The 14,246-nt window shown below is 33.7% G+C and overlaps 1 protein-coding gene across 4 annotated transcripts; it reads left to right on the forward strand.

The window, feature by feature from the left end:
* The first annotated feature begins 6,701 nt into the window (after nt 1-6,701).
* On the forward strand, nt 6,702-13,421 carry LOC121257565 (probable RNA-dependent RNA polymerase 1). Of its 4 annotated transcripts, none has more exons than XM_041158616.1 (5): nt 6,702-6,740; nt 8,776-9,062; nt 9,787-11,636; nt 12,150-12,300; nt 12,386-13,421. In XM_041158616.1, the coding sequence occupies exons 2-5, from the start codon at nt 8,835-8,837 to the stop codon at nt 13,289-13,291; spliced, it is 3,135 nt and encodes a 1,044-aa protein (XP_041014550.1). In that variant the 5' UTR covers nt 6,702-6,740; nt 8,776-8,834; the 3' UTR covers nt 13,292-13,421. The 4 variants fall into 4 exon arrangements, with proteins under 4 accessions (XP_041014550.1, XP_041014549.1, XP_041014547.1 ...); XM_041158615.1 differs by lacking the exon at nt 6,702-6,740 and adding an exon at nt 7,878-8,030; XM_041158613.1 differs by lacking the exon at nt 6,702-6,740 and adding an exon at nt 8,143-8,170.
* The last annotated feature ends 825 nt before the right edge of the window (nt 13,422-14,246 follow it).

A 14,246-nucleotide genomic window follows, 5' to 3' on the forward strand; every position in this document is an offset into this window, starting at 1 on the left:
CATCAGTTATGAGTTCCTTAATGAATCTATTTGGCGATGAAATCCTCCCGAATTCCGTAATTCAAGTCGCATATCATCATTGAATCTTTCATTTTAGATAATCCCGTTATTCTTGAGATAATTTCCTTTTAAGTTAACATTTATCTTTAGAACTTATTTTCCAGATTTTTAGGCTAGGTTATAGTCGCAGTTATCTTGTTTCCATATTTGAATTTTGATATCTATTTAATCTTGACTTGTGGAATGAATAGGGAGTTCGAGTTCTGAATCAGAGTTGAGAGTTTTTAGAGTCTAAGTCTGAGTTTAGAGTTCCAGTTTTTATTCTTGAAGTGTTCTTTCGAGAAAGCGGAACTGGATGGCAGAGGTGAGAGCTGAATGCTTCATCAACTGACTTCAACAAAAAACACCAGTTTTATTCTTTTTCTTTTTAATTTCATTATAAACAAATTCTATTTTCTAGAGGTTTGATGTAGCCTAGCATTGAATACACAGTTTATACATCAAGTTATTTTATTTTCACTATTTCCATGATTGAGTGTTTATTCCTTGTTCTTAATGCTTATAATTTTCTAACTAACTATTCTTCGATCTTTTGGATTGCAATGAGACTGAGAGGTGATTTATGATTAAATCTCTAGGATTAAACACCATTAGTTGAGTGAAAGTAGAGATGCTTTACCGCGACTAGTGTGATTTAAAAAAAAATCCAAAAAACCTAATGAGTCTCCAATTAGTTAAATTCACATAGAGATATGGAGTTATTAGTTGGAGATATTTTTAGTATTGTTTCGAGAGAAAATATTGAATAGTTAAGGGACTTTTATTATCAACTTGGGATAATTGAGATTCTATAACAAGAAAGAATAAATTGTGTGAGATTTACTATATGAAGTCAAACACTCTAGATTTATTTTTATTAATTTTTTAAAATCTTAATTTTAATATTCTTTTCTTCAGTTTAATTTAGATAAACCATTATTCAAATTTCGGTTTTCCAAATAGTCATTAATTTAGTCAATTTCAATACTCAATAGCATAATTATTTCATGTGGGTTCAATAACTGTTTTCTTTAAAACACTTTACTACTTGTTACGATTAGGTGCACTTGCAGATATATTTTTATGCGAACAATAAACCATTGAAAATCCAACTTAATACAAAAATCAAGTATTTAAGAACAATATTTTTAAAATATATCAAAGCCATGGATTTGAGTTTCTAAGGCTAAAATTACAAACTAAACCAAACAAATCTCATGTTGAAGGGTTCGGTTCTAGCACTTAGATGATCTTGCAAATATATTTTATTAAAACTTCATATACTATAAATCATACAATGAACATGCATAAAAATCATAGCAATACTCTAAAGCACCGAAATTTATAAAAATTTTCAACAAAACAACACAAACTTCCAAAGCATATCAACAAACTCCAAACGAAGCACCATACCACCAATAACTCATCATCCAACCTTCAAACATCCAATAAAAATTAACCAACAATTTCCAAAATATTCAAGACTCATAGGTTTATAAAAATACAAGATGTTAGGGATAGGAAGAGAGCTTACAAACTTGGAAACAAAGAAGCAAAACTACACCAAACTTTTTTCTCCCAACTCTCTCTCGATTTCCCTCATGGAAAGAGGACGAAAATTCAAAGCGTGGAAGAATGAGAGGGGGTGGCATGGGGCTATAGGGGCTGACTTGGAGTGGTTGAATTGTATGAAACTTGATTTGAAGATGGCTTGTGCAAGTGGAAAAAACTATGAGAGTAGAGGGCTGGAACTGGGTTTGCGAGTGGGTGACTTTGAGATGAGTTTGATTGCTTGTTTGACCTTCCATAAAGGACACTATTTGGGGTAGAAACCAAGGTACAAGTCATCCACAGAGTGTTAATTCAAGAGGGGAGAAAATGGTGTTAGAAGCTAAGGGGAACTAAAGGGTTTTAGCTAAAACAATTAAGTATAATCGAATGACATCCATTTAGAGTATAGATGGAGTTTCGGTTAGGGTTTCAAGTCCATATGCAATTGTTTGGTCAAATGAATGTGCCATGGAATAACGGATTGGATGAGGGTGTAAAAGCATGTACTTGAGTGGTTGGTTTTCTTGTAGAAGTGGTTTAAACCAAGAGGGACACACTTAGTCAAAATCGAGTTGTATGATTAGGGTTTGGGAAGTTTAGGGTTTTGCCTTATTCAAGGATTTGGGGTTTCGGTTTCCCTTCAACAATTTAGACTTTCATTAGGGTTGAAATCCTGTTTGTTGGCTGGCCATTGAGGTACATGATTGGGTGAAATAGTAAAATGTGTATGAATGTAGGTTGACTTACTTGGTTTTCACTTCATTGACCTTACACATTTGTACTTCTCTTGACATGTCTAAAGTGGGCTCTAAATGGACGGTTGTGATGGTGTCACGTGTACAAAATGTTTTCTAGTGATTCTAGGCTGATTTGGACATCCTTATGGCGATTTGTCAGTTGTTTGGACTAAGTGCTACATGGCGCTCTTCGGTTGGCCTACTACTCATTCAAAAACCTTGAAACTTTTTCTTACACGATAAAATCATAAATATTCATACGAGTCTAACAATGCAATTATTCTCACCAAATTATATGCCTAAGTGCCTCAAATAAATAAAAAAGGCATTTCATTCCTATAACAGATCATGATCCGATTATACTAACGGACTGCAAGCTAATCATAACATATTTCAGGATTTCAAGATGTCAAGGCGTTTCTAAGGTCTAGATAAATTTTTCCTATCGAATTTATTTCGGGACGTTACAACAGGTATGCTACAAACCAATTTTGCCTCTTCACTCTTTAACGTATCTTTTGTAACATATTTCTTCCATTTGCCACCATCTACATCGATAAACTCTTTGACTTTTGAGTCTTCATTTAGAATCTTAAATGGGATTGAATGTAGTACGTTGAGGGAGTTGGAATTTATTGAACTAGTTAAAGCTCTTAATCATGATAGCCGGAATTTATTTCACAGTCCTCTCCTCTCCTTTACCTGCTATGAAATAAATGCTAGTTAATAATTTAAATTGCAAAATATATTAAGAGAATAAGATGAGATAGCTTGATTCGTAACAAAGAATATGCCTAAGCGTTTATATATAAAATAGAATACGTGAAAAATCTTTCCATTCTTAAAAATTATAGAGGATGGTGGTGTGGGATGGGACTTGGCCTAGAGAGGTAAGACTAAGGCCTAGCATTTTATGACATAGGGGTGAAAATCGACCATATCGGCTCGATTTTTGACAAAAACTGCCGTCGACCAATGGAGGGAATTTTCATGGAAGAACTGATCAGATTGGCCGATGGTGAAGAGAAATATTGGCCATACCGATTCCAGCGGTTCTTGGTCATTTCTCGATCTCCCTAGCAGTGAGGTTTGTCTGAGAGAGTAGAGAGAGAAAGTGTTATAGTTTGAGAGAGAATGAGAGAAATTGGAGAAGAGGATAGGAGGGGAATAAGATGGGCTCAATTTCAAAAGACGCCGTTTGGTTTAAAATCAAACGACGTTTCACTTATATTTTCCTTTTGTATACGTTAGGTCTAAAACAATGCGATTTCACTTAAACTTAAGTAGAACGACTTCGTTTTAATTGAGATATATATAAAATATATATTTATTTAATCAGCCAATTTGGCGGTTTGAACTAGGTTCAAACTGGAACCGAACCAGTCGACTTCAGTTTTAAGTAATTTTTACTACCGTCCGACCAGTTCTCTGCCCCGGCAGTTGGTCTGCATCTGTGCCGGCCAGTTTCGTCGATTGTTGTACAGCCCTATTATACATGTTCAGTTTTATGATTTTGAGTTTAATAAGCTATTTCTTTAAGCACACAAGACTTGATTGATTTTAATAAGTGTTTCCCCATACATTATTTTAGATTTTAAGTATTTTAATGAATACTGATTTTGTTTATTTTCTGAAATCTTTTGTATTTGACACTTTCACAAGAAGAAGTGCAATTTTTTTTTTTTTAAAGTCAAACTTTTAAAATTTTAATATGAAATTATTATTGATTTGTAATTGAAATATAATTCAAATCTAAATTCAAATTCTCGAGTAGAAATTGGACATTAAATATATATTTTTTAGCTGCCACAATCTCTGGTGCCAGAGTGGCGGTAGCCACCCTATTTCGGCACCACCAAAAGTGGCGCAACCAAATATTTTTATGTGGGGAAACAACTTTTTTAAAGTGTAATAATTATGTAAAATAAAAATAAATAAACCTGAAGTTTAATTCTACGGTAAATCATAAAATCATAATTATATATAAAAGTTACATCTCAGTAAAATCATCTTTAAAGAGAACTTTCATTTTGAATAAAAAAATTTATAACTTGCCGTATATATATGTAGAAATAAGATTTAGATTTTTTGCGATAGTCTTTCATGCAATAATATTTATTCATTATTATTTTTGTAAAGACGTTTTTAAAAATTTTGTTTCTTAATAGAAACTAACTGGTGATTTTTCATAAACTCATCTTTCGTTCTAGTACATAAGTTAGTTTATTCAAGTTTTATTTAAAATCTGGATATTTTAGTACCACATTCAGTATATAACGTTACAAATGAGGCATCACATAAGTTTTTTCTTGTTTAATGAAATCAAAGGGATTAAAGTTCTCATCAACTGTTTTTTCATACAAAATGTCAAGCTTAAATGATTCTTCTAGTATTTCTTTCATTTTGGATTCCATATTAAGAAGTTTAGAAAAGTATAATCAAGAAGTTTGGAATCCAATTAATAAATTATTTATTCTCATACATTTAATTTTAGTTTTAATAATTTTTTTAAGAATTTACCCATCAAATTAAAAGAGTTGTTAAGGGTAAGAAATTAATTTTGAGGGACCCCAATATAGTAAATACATGATAGATAGAAATTAAAAAAATTTGGACCATATAAAAAAGGGGTGGTGTTAGCGGGGCAGTCCATGCTAGGACAAATTTGTAATTTTTAAATATTTTTAAAGTATTTTTTTAACATTTTTAATCATTAAGTAAAAATTAAAAAAATATATAACTTTACTAATTGTCATTTTCTTAATTACTAAGTAACAAAATTAAAATTAAAAAAATTAAAATACTAATAAGTTTGAGCAGTAACATTGCCCCGCATTTCTGTGCATATGACATCCTCGTTGCCCAAGTTTTCACTTTTTCCCTATAGATTTCTTCTCGGTTTCATCATTATTCTTTTTTGGTCCTACCGTTTGGGAGCAAGATGGGAATCACGGATAACAAAAGTAACACCGACAATACCCACAAAATAGATCATTTCCATAAAGACTCTCGGTCGCGTTCATCGGTGGATTAAGCATTATCCGTCTCACTAACGCGTTAAATTCTAGGACCGTTTGTTTTTAAAGATGAATTGAGATTAAAGTTAAAAAATTAAAAAAATTATTGTTAGAATATATTTTTTAATATTATTTTTATTTTAAAATTTGAAAAAATTAAATTATTTATTTTATTTTATATTAGAAGTTAGAAAAATTATAATGATTAGATAAGATGAGATGAGATGTTTTCTAAAAATAAACAAGGTTTAGAGAAAAATTATTTTGCCACCCCAGTGGTACTCATAAAATTTTTCTTTTTTACTTAATAATTAAAGAAGTAATTTTAAGTTTATTAAGATATTTTTTTAATTTTTCAAAATATTTAAATATATTAAAAAAACATGAATTGAAAAAAAAAAAGTTACAAAAGCAACTGGCGGTAAGACTGACTGGTGCTGCTCAGTTGTGTATATATATACACATAAGTACACACACATATATAAAGAAAATGCTACTTTGACACCTCATTTTGACACCTCTTTTATTTTAATTTTTTTAATTTTATATTTTTACTTAATGGTTAAAGAAGAATTATTAATGTATTAATAATTTTTTATATTTTTCAAAAATATTTTAAAATGATAAAAAAATATGAATAAAAAAATTATAAAAAAAATGAAAATATCAATTTAGTCTAACGGTTACTTAGAGCGGTGCTCCTCAGGCGACATAATAGCACTACTATATATATAAAGGGTATGGAAATGGAACGTGACATTAAACAACGTTTGTCATTTCTTAACTTGGTAACAAAGTGTTATAATAGTTGGATTCAGTTGAGGAATAATTTTATATTATTTATAGATAAAATCTTGAGTATGTTTATAAGAAATGAACAATTATCTATTGTTGAATTGGTTTTATGAGATCAGTTAGGCTCATAAATTTTTTCATAATATCAGAGTCTGCCACAGGACGAATGAGGGTCCACACTACCTATCATGTGACAAGAACTAAGAAAAATATTAGTCTGCATGTGAGAGAAGATATTGAAAAATAATCCCACATTATCTGTAGATAAGATTTTAGACATATTTATAAGGAATCAATAATCAATTCTTATAAAATCAATTTTATGAGATGAGTTAGGTTCATAAATTTTTTCGTATCCGTGAATGTTCCTTCCTTTAGAATGCAATCACATGCTGCCACTTGTCAAGAGTGAGGTGGGCTACTCAGCCCATGCCTACGTCAGCTCGAGTATACTTTGGCCAGAAGTAGTTTGTTAAGAGTACTCATCTTGTGGCGCCATAGACTGCTCCCTCTTTGCTCTCATTCATATATAGCTTGCTCACGAGACTTTATTTTTTTATTTTTTGTACCAGCAATTCTACACTCAGTGCTTTCCTCTCAGGTCTCTCTCTCTCTCTACATTTCACCCCCTTCAATTTCTCTCAGCAACGCCTGTTCTTCCCCTCTCATAGCCAAGGATCTTTCATAAAAAAAGAAGAGAAAAAAATAGACATTTCTGTGTATATGATATCCTCGTTGCCCAAGTTTTTACCTTTTTCCTCTAGATTTCTTCTCAGTTTCATCATTTTTCTTTTTGGTCCAACCCTTTGGGAGCAAGAAAGGAATCAACTTTCACCAATAATACATACGCTTTCCACAACTATATCGCATTACCCATGTTCACTTTCTAATTAGCTAGAGACCTTATCCACGTTCAGTTGCAAATTAAAGTGAGACCTTTACCCACGTTTACTTCTGACAAATGGGTCCCGGCTGGGTTACTCGCTTTTGGTTGGACCCCTTTATTCATGCCAAAAGAAAAGCTATATTCTTAATTCCTTAACCTATTATCATGTCGGCAGTCGGGGCACCGCATTCCGCCCTGCACCATGCGGCGAGGTTTCCAATCCCACCCCCCATCCTGTATCGGGGTGGGGTTAAAGCCGTATCCTGTCCCGCCCTCCACTCAACTCAATCACCATTGAGTCTATAATTTTTTTTTAATCTAAAATTTTTTTATACTTAAATTATAATATAATTTAAATTATAAATTAAAATTTATACATTAAAAAAATATAAATTTATTAGAATTGTATTTTAGATTATCGTCAAGTAATCTATTAACTTGAATTTAACTTTAAATTTTTAACAAATTATATATATATATAATATATTTATATAAATATTAAAAATATAATTTTTTATTTTAAAAATGAGAGGGGTACAGGCGGCCTCCGTTGCTAACCCCTAATCACGTCAAAGTAACACCCACAGTAGCCCCCACCAACGCGAAAGAAGGCTTAGAAAGTCCGAGTGCCCAATCGTTTTCCCAGATTTGGGACCCAAGCAATAATATATATATATATATATATATATATATATATATATATATAAAGGGTATGGAACGGGACATTAAACAAAGTTTGTCATCCGTGAACTTGGTAAACAAGTGTTATAAAGCTATTAGATTCGTCAATGTTCCTTCCCTTAGAATGCTATCACATGCTGCCACTTGTCACTTGGAGTGAACTGGGCTCCTCAGCCCATGCCTAGTCAGCTCGATTACACTTCGGCTGGGGGCAGTTTAACAGTCATCTTTTGCTCCCTCTTTGCTCTCATCCATTTATAGTTTGCTCACGAGCCTTGGTTTTTTTCCACACCAACAATTCTACACTCAGTGCTTTCCTCTCAGGTCAGGCTCGCTCTCTCTCTCTCTCTCTCTCTCTCTCTCTCTCTACATTTCACCCCTTTCCATTTCTCTCAGCAACACTTGTTCTTCCCCTCTCGTAGATAATGCATCACTGAAGCCTTTTGTCAGCATGATGATTTTGAGTATATATATTGCTATGGAATCTGAATGTTTGGTGGTTTCAGATCATTGGCTTGAATTGTCCTTTTGGTTTTGGATTATGGTGTTTTTGAGATTTAGTTTCTTTCAAATGCAGTAATATGTATCTAATTGTCAACTGCATGTGCTCTAGTTTTCTTAGTTGACTCTGTTTTTAGTGAAGAATATACAGGTTTGTGGAATAATATAACGTATTATATACATCAAAACACGTTAGTTTACGAGTTTAGTTTAGTAAAATCTCCTTGTGGCTAAAACATACAACTCATTTAATATATCTTGCACAACAAATGAATTATGATACACATGCAACTCATTTTCCAATCAATTTTTATTTTATTTTACTTGATCGTTTGTTAACATGTTCAAATCTAATTCATTCATCGGTTGTATGTAATATGTTAGTAAAAGAGATTTTACTAAAGCAAACGCGTAAACTGACGTGTCTTGATGTATGTAATATTTTATATTATTCCACAAACCTGTATATTCTAATTGTCAAATTTCCTTGAATTTTTTTATTTTCTAAATTTAATGAAGCATTCTAAGTTCTAAAGTCTGTTATTTATTGTCCATATTGAAACTGCAGTTAAAGCTTGGGACTCAAACTTTGATATTATACTAGAGCCAAGGATCTTTCTACACAGCATGGATAATATAGTGTTGCGCTTTGGAAATCAGGTTTCGAGGGATAATTTTTCTGTGCTCTGGAAGCAGGAAGGTGTCTTTGGGAAATTTGATTTCAAGATGAGAAGATTGTATTTCTTTTTCTCCCATCTTTCCGTTGAGTACAAGTTTGAAATCTCCTATGCGAACATTGGGAAGATTGAGCTACGTCGACCATGTGGTCAGGCAACAAAGTTTCTTCTCATTCAGGTTAGCTGGTGAAAAATTTAATTCAAAATAACATCTTGATAATACTAGATATAATCGCGAATCCTGCGCACTCTTCCTAAAAAAGTGGAGTCCATCATTTTAAAGTAGATTTTTTCATGTGAGTAACAGATTTGTCTACTTTTTTCAAAGGGCCTGCATGAAAATTGAACACCCTAAGACAATACAAATAATTTTTCTTTCATCAATTAGGTACTACGTAGTTCATATAAGCATACAAAGCTAATCATCTTGTCTCTCTTATATGCATAGGTTGCTATACTCTTTCTTATCAACACTCTCCGAGTTATTGATATAATCTATTTAATGAAAAATAAGTATTTTTCAACCATATAACACCAATAAAAAGGCCCTTTTCCGGCCATCTAGAAAACTTTTGCGTTCCACATTTAAATATCAGTCAACATTTCAAAAACTCATCAGTATGTCTAATGACAATCATATGCAAATTGAAAAAAAAACCAATATCAGTAGGTCTTTAGTTGGAAGAAGAAACTTGTAGCCCTTTTCAGTTTCTTGTTATGGGTTGATATCATGTGTATAGTCTTAGATACTTGAATAAAATATTTGTTTCCACAATTCAATGATCTCATTCTAGTTACAAATTTCATGTCTACATATGTTCATACCTTGGAATTAATCATTTCTGTGTTGAAATTGCTACTTTTACCTTTTTCACTAAATGAGTTCTTGTCTATATTGCTAGTTATTTGGAGCTCCAAGGGTTTTTGAGAAAGATGTATCAGATGGTCAATGTTTTGAGTGGGTTCGTGGAGTTGATTTCACTCCATCCTGCTGTATTGGCCAATCTTATACTCTATGTTTGGAGCTTCCAAATAAGCTCCAGCTTCCAGAATTGCACATTGATTTTGTCCATTATAAAGAAAATGAAGACCAACTTGAATTGATGGAAGGTTCTCCTTTCTCATGCAGTTCAGGTCTTGTGCCCATTGTGAATCCACCCACAGGCTTTGACCTTCCATATAATATCTTATTTAAGATCAATTCCTTAATTCAGCATGGGTGTGTTCCTGGGCCAGCAATTGATGATGATTTTTATCGGTTGGTCGATCCTAAGAGAATCAAAGTTGAGAACATAGAATTTGCCCTGGACAAAATTTTTCATCTAAAAGATTGCTGCTATGAACCTGTGAAATGGCTCAAGGAGCAGTACGAAAGATATGCCATACCGACACGACTTCCAAGAACTACTGCTATTTCTTTGGATGATGGGCTCGTATACGTACACAGGGTTCGAATTACTCCATCTAAAGTCTACTTCTGTGGTCCAGAGGTGAATCTCTCCAACAGGGTCTTGCGCAATTATCCTGAAGATATTGATAATTTTCTGCGTGTTTCTTTTGTTGATGAGGACTTGGATAAACTTCGATCAATGGCTTTATCTTTACAAGCATCTTCTACAAATGAGGACAAGGCAACCAAAGTTTATGAGAGGATAATATCCACCTTAAGAAATGGCATAGTAATCGGTGATAAGAAGTTTGAGTTTCTTGCCCTTTCATCTGATTATGCACTTGATAATTCTATTTGGATGTTTGCTTCAAGACCTGGCTTGACTGCAGCAGACATCAGAGAGTGGATGGGTGATTTTCAAGATATCAAGAATGTGGCAAAATATTGTTCCAATCTGCGTCAATCTTTTTGCTCTTCTAGAGAAACTTCCATTGTTGGCAGAGATGAAATTGAAGTTATTCTCGATATAGAAGTTACTAGGGGAGAAGTCACATATTGTTTCTCAGATGGCGTAGGGAAGATATCTGAAGAATTGGCTTGCAAAGTGGCAACAAAGTTAGGCTGCAGTTTTATTCCATCAGCATTTCAGATTCAATATGGTGGGTACAAAGGTGTTGTGGCTGTTGATCCGACATCATCGGTGAAGTTGTCATTGAGAAAAAGCATGTTCAGATACAAATCATTTCACACAAAACTCGATGTTTTGGCATGGAGTAAGTTTGAACCTTGTTTTCTAAATCGCCAGATAATCACTCTTCTGTCTTACCTTGGAGTGAAGGATGAAGCTTTTCAAAAAAGGCAATGGGAGGCTATAGATCTACTGAATGCCATGTTAACAGATCCGTTGAGAGCACAAGAGGCACTGGAGATGATGTTCTCAGAAGACATCACAAAAGTTTTGAAGGAAATGCTTTTATGTGATTACAAGCCAGATGCAGAACCATTTCTTTCAATGATGCTTCAAACATTCCATGCATCTAAGTTGATGGACATGAGGTTTAGAACTTGGATTTTTAATCCGAATGGGAGATTTATGATGGGATGCCTAGATGAAACCAGAACATTGGAATATGGTCAAGTATTTCTACAAGTTTCTCGCTTTAGTAGACAGCTTTGTAACCAGTCATCCCATATGTTTACTACCAGCACTTCAAACCCAAATAAGTACATCCTTGAAGGTGAGTTGGTTGTTGCTAGAAACGCTTCTCTACACCCGGGAGATGTGCGAGTCCTGAAAGCTGTTAATGTGCCAGCTCTACACCACATGGTGGATTGTGTTGTTTTTCCAAAAAAAGGAAAGAGGTAAGTTTTTAAAATGCAATAGTTGATAATTCTAAAGCATGGAATCCTATTAATATGTGCACTCACTTGCACCAGAGTTTATAAATCCTATAGCAACATAAAATTCATCACATCCTATTAATACTCATGATTGCCTATTTGTATTGTTATAATATTTGTATAGAGATCTAATGTAATCAATAGGTAAAACAGGTAGACCTATTATCCTTGAGTGGAATCTGCAATGTATATGGTAAAATACCATAAAGTTAAATTGTCTATTTAAATTGTAATGTAAAATATGCAATTTTTGGACATACTAGATTCAGACTAAAGTCTATTTTTACTTTGCTTTGTCATTTCTTCCTTTGCTTATGACTTGAAAAGATTCCAAATTGGTTGTTATACTCGCTCCCTTGCTTTCTTTTTCTTGTCTGCTCACTTGCCTTGGCCATACAACTACTAAAAAGTCATATTCAACATTATTTATGAATACACTCTTTACTAACATGATTTAAAAATAATTGTGTTCAGACCTCATCCAAATGAATCTTCGGGAAGTAATTTGGATGGAGATATGTACTTTGTCTCTTGGGACCGTGATCTTATTCCTCCTCTTCAAATTCAACCAATGGAATATATTGCTGCACCAAGCACACAAGTTGATCATGATGTTACAATAAAGGTATTTGATCTCACATTTCCATGTCCTTCTACACAACCTTTCTTCCATACCTAACATATAAAAGCCTCTAATTGTTGTCATGAAGGAAGAAGAGGAGTATTTCACTAACCATATGGTCAAAGACAACTTAGGAATCATCAGAATGTTCCACACCGTTTTTGCAGACAGGGAGCCCCATAGGGTAATGAGCCATGAATGTATGGAGCTTGCGAAGCTACACTCAATTGCCATTGACTTCCCCAAAACTGGTATTGCAACTGAAATTCCTCCTCATCTATGCATCAACGAGTATCCCGATTTCATGAAAAAGCCTAATAAACGTACCTACAGATCGAGATATGTTATTGGAAAGCTTTTCCGAGAAGTGGAAGCCATTGCACCCCGCACAAGTCCTGTGAAAGCCTTCACTTTGGAATCAGCAAAACTGCGTTATGACCCTGACATGGAAGTAGACGGCTTTGAGGACTTCCTCAATGATGCTTTCAGAAACAAAACTGAGTATGATTACAAGTTGGGGAATTTGATGGATTATTACGGGATCAAAACTGAAGCTGAAATTCTCAGTGGTAATGTTTTGAAAATGTCAAAACATTTTGATAGGAAGAGGGATCTGGATGCAATTAAATATGCTGTACAGTCACTAAGAATGGAAGCCAGGAACTGGTTCAACGAGGGGAGTGATGCAAACAGTACTGACAATGCAAAAGCAAAAGCATCGGCATGGTATCATGTCACATATCATTATACTTATTGGGGCAGCTACAATGAGGGAATGAATAGAGCTCATTTCCTTAGTTTTGCATGGTGCGTCTATGACCAACTTATGCAAATCAAGAGGGATAAATTGAGCGTAAAGGCTTTACATTTGCCATTGCCTGAGCATCAATTCAGAAGGCATAGAGATAGATCCATCAATGAAACCAAGTTTATTTTTCGCCAAAAGAGCCATCGCCATCGAAACGAGATCAGGCATGATAGTTATCGCCAATGAGAGGCTGAGTGACCAAAAGGACATTGGGACTATCACTAGGGTGAAGGAAGAAGGGAGAGGCAGCATCCATTTGTGAGACCGTGCCATGGAAGGAAAAAAACGTCTGATACCATGTAATGATCAAACTCTAGCAGAGAAAGGGTGAAACCCTAGCAGAGAGAAGCAGTCAAAGGGTCTGGAATAATACCTCTGTTTTATTAGAAGATCAATTCCGTGTGTTTTTGTGTAGTACAAAAGTGAAGTGAAGTAAAGTATTTATAGTATGTACAAATAAAGTAATATAGACATGTGACAATGACGTGAACATAAAATAATTCATGATGGATTTCTTTTTTTTTTCAGCAACTTACATGAATGTGACAGCAATTTGATATGACTACTGTATTACTTTGCTTTGTACTGTTATTGGTATTTGCTTGTAAATGCTCCAGGCAGATGTTTGAGGCTAGAGAATATGTTTTAGTTTCTATTGTATTTGAATGGATTTCCAGTTTTGTATTCTTTTTTATGATTTTGTAACCTTTGTGAGAATATAACAATGGGTTTTTAACTTCCCTACAAATTAGTATCTAATTTTATCAATTTTGTGTTTATTTATTTGAACTTGCTCCTATTTTTCTTAACCATTCAATAAAAAGGGACATATATTTATTTGTCTCCTAGTTGGCTTTGATTAATTTCAAAACGATTACATATGGGATAAATCTTGTAGAGATTCCTTTCCTCTTCTCTTATCTCTAAATATTAGCTCAATCTTCTGTTTCCCTCTACAACCAATTTCTTGCCATTGAGTGAAACCTATACTCAAAAGAAAACTGGGTGATCCCAATGGGGAAGCTTCCAAAACTCAAAGTCAGATCTCCTAGTTGTCTTGTTATATGCTAGATAAGTTTCGACAGACAACAAAATATTGAAAATGATTGCTAAAGTCACAAAGAGATTTTACAAATGTAAA

Source organism: Juglans microcarpa x Juglans regia, chromosome 3S (genome assembly GCF_004785595.1).
Source record: "Juglans microcarpa x Juglans regia isolate MS1-56 chromosome 3S, Jm3101_v1.0, whole genome shotgun sequence".
In the NCBI taxonomy this organism is placed as follows: domain Eukaryota; kingdom Viridiplantae; phylum Streptophyta; class Magnoliopsida; order Fagales; family Juglandaceae; genus Juglans; species Juglans microcarpa x Juglans regia.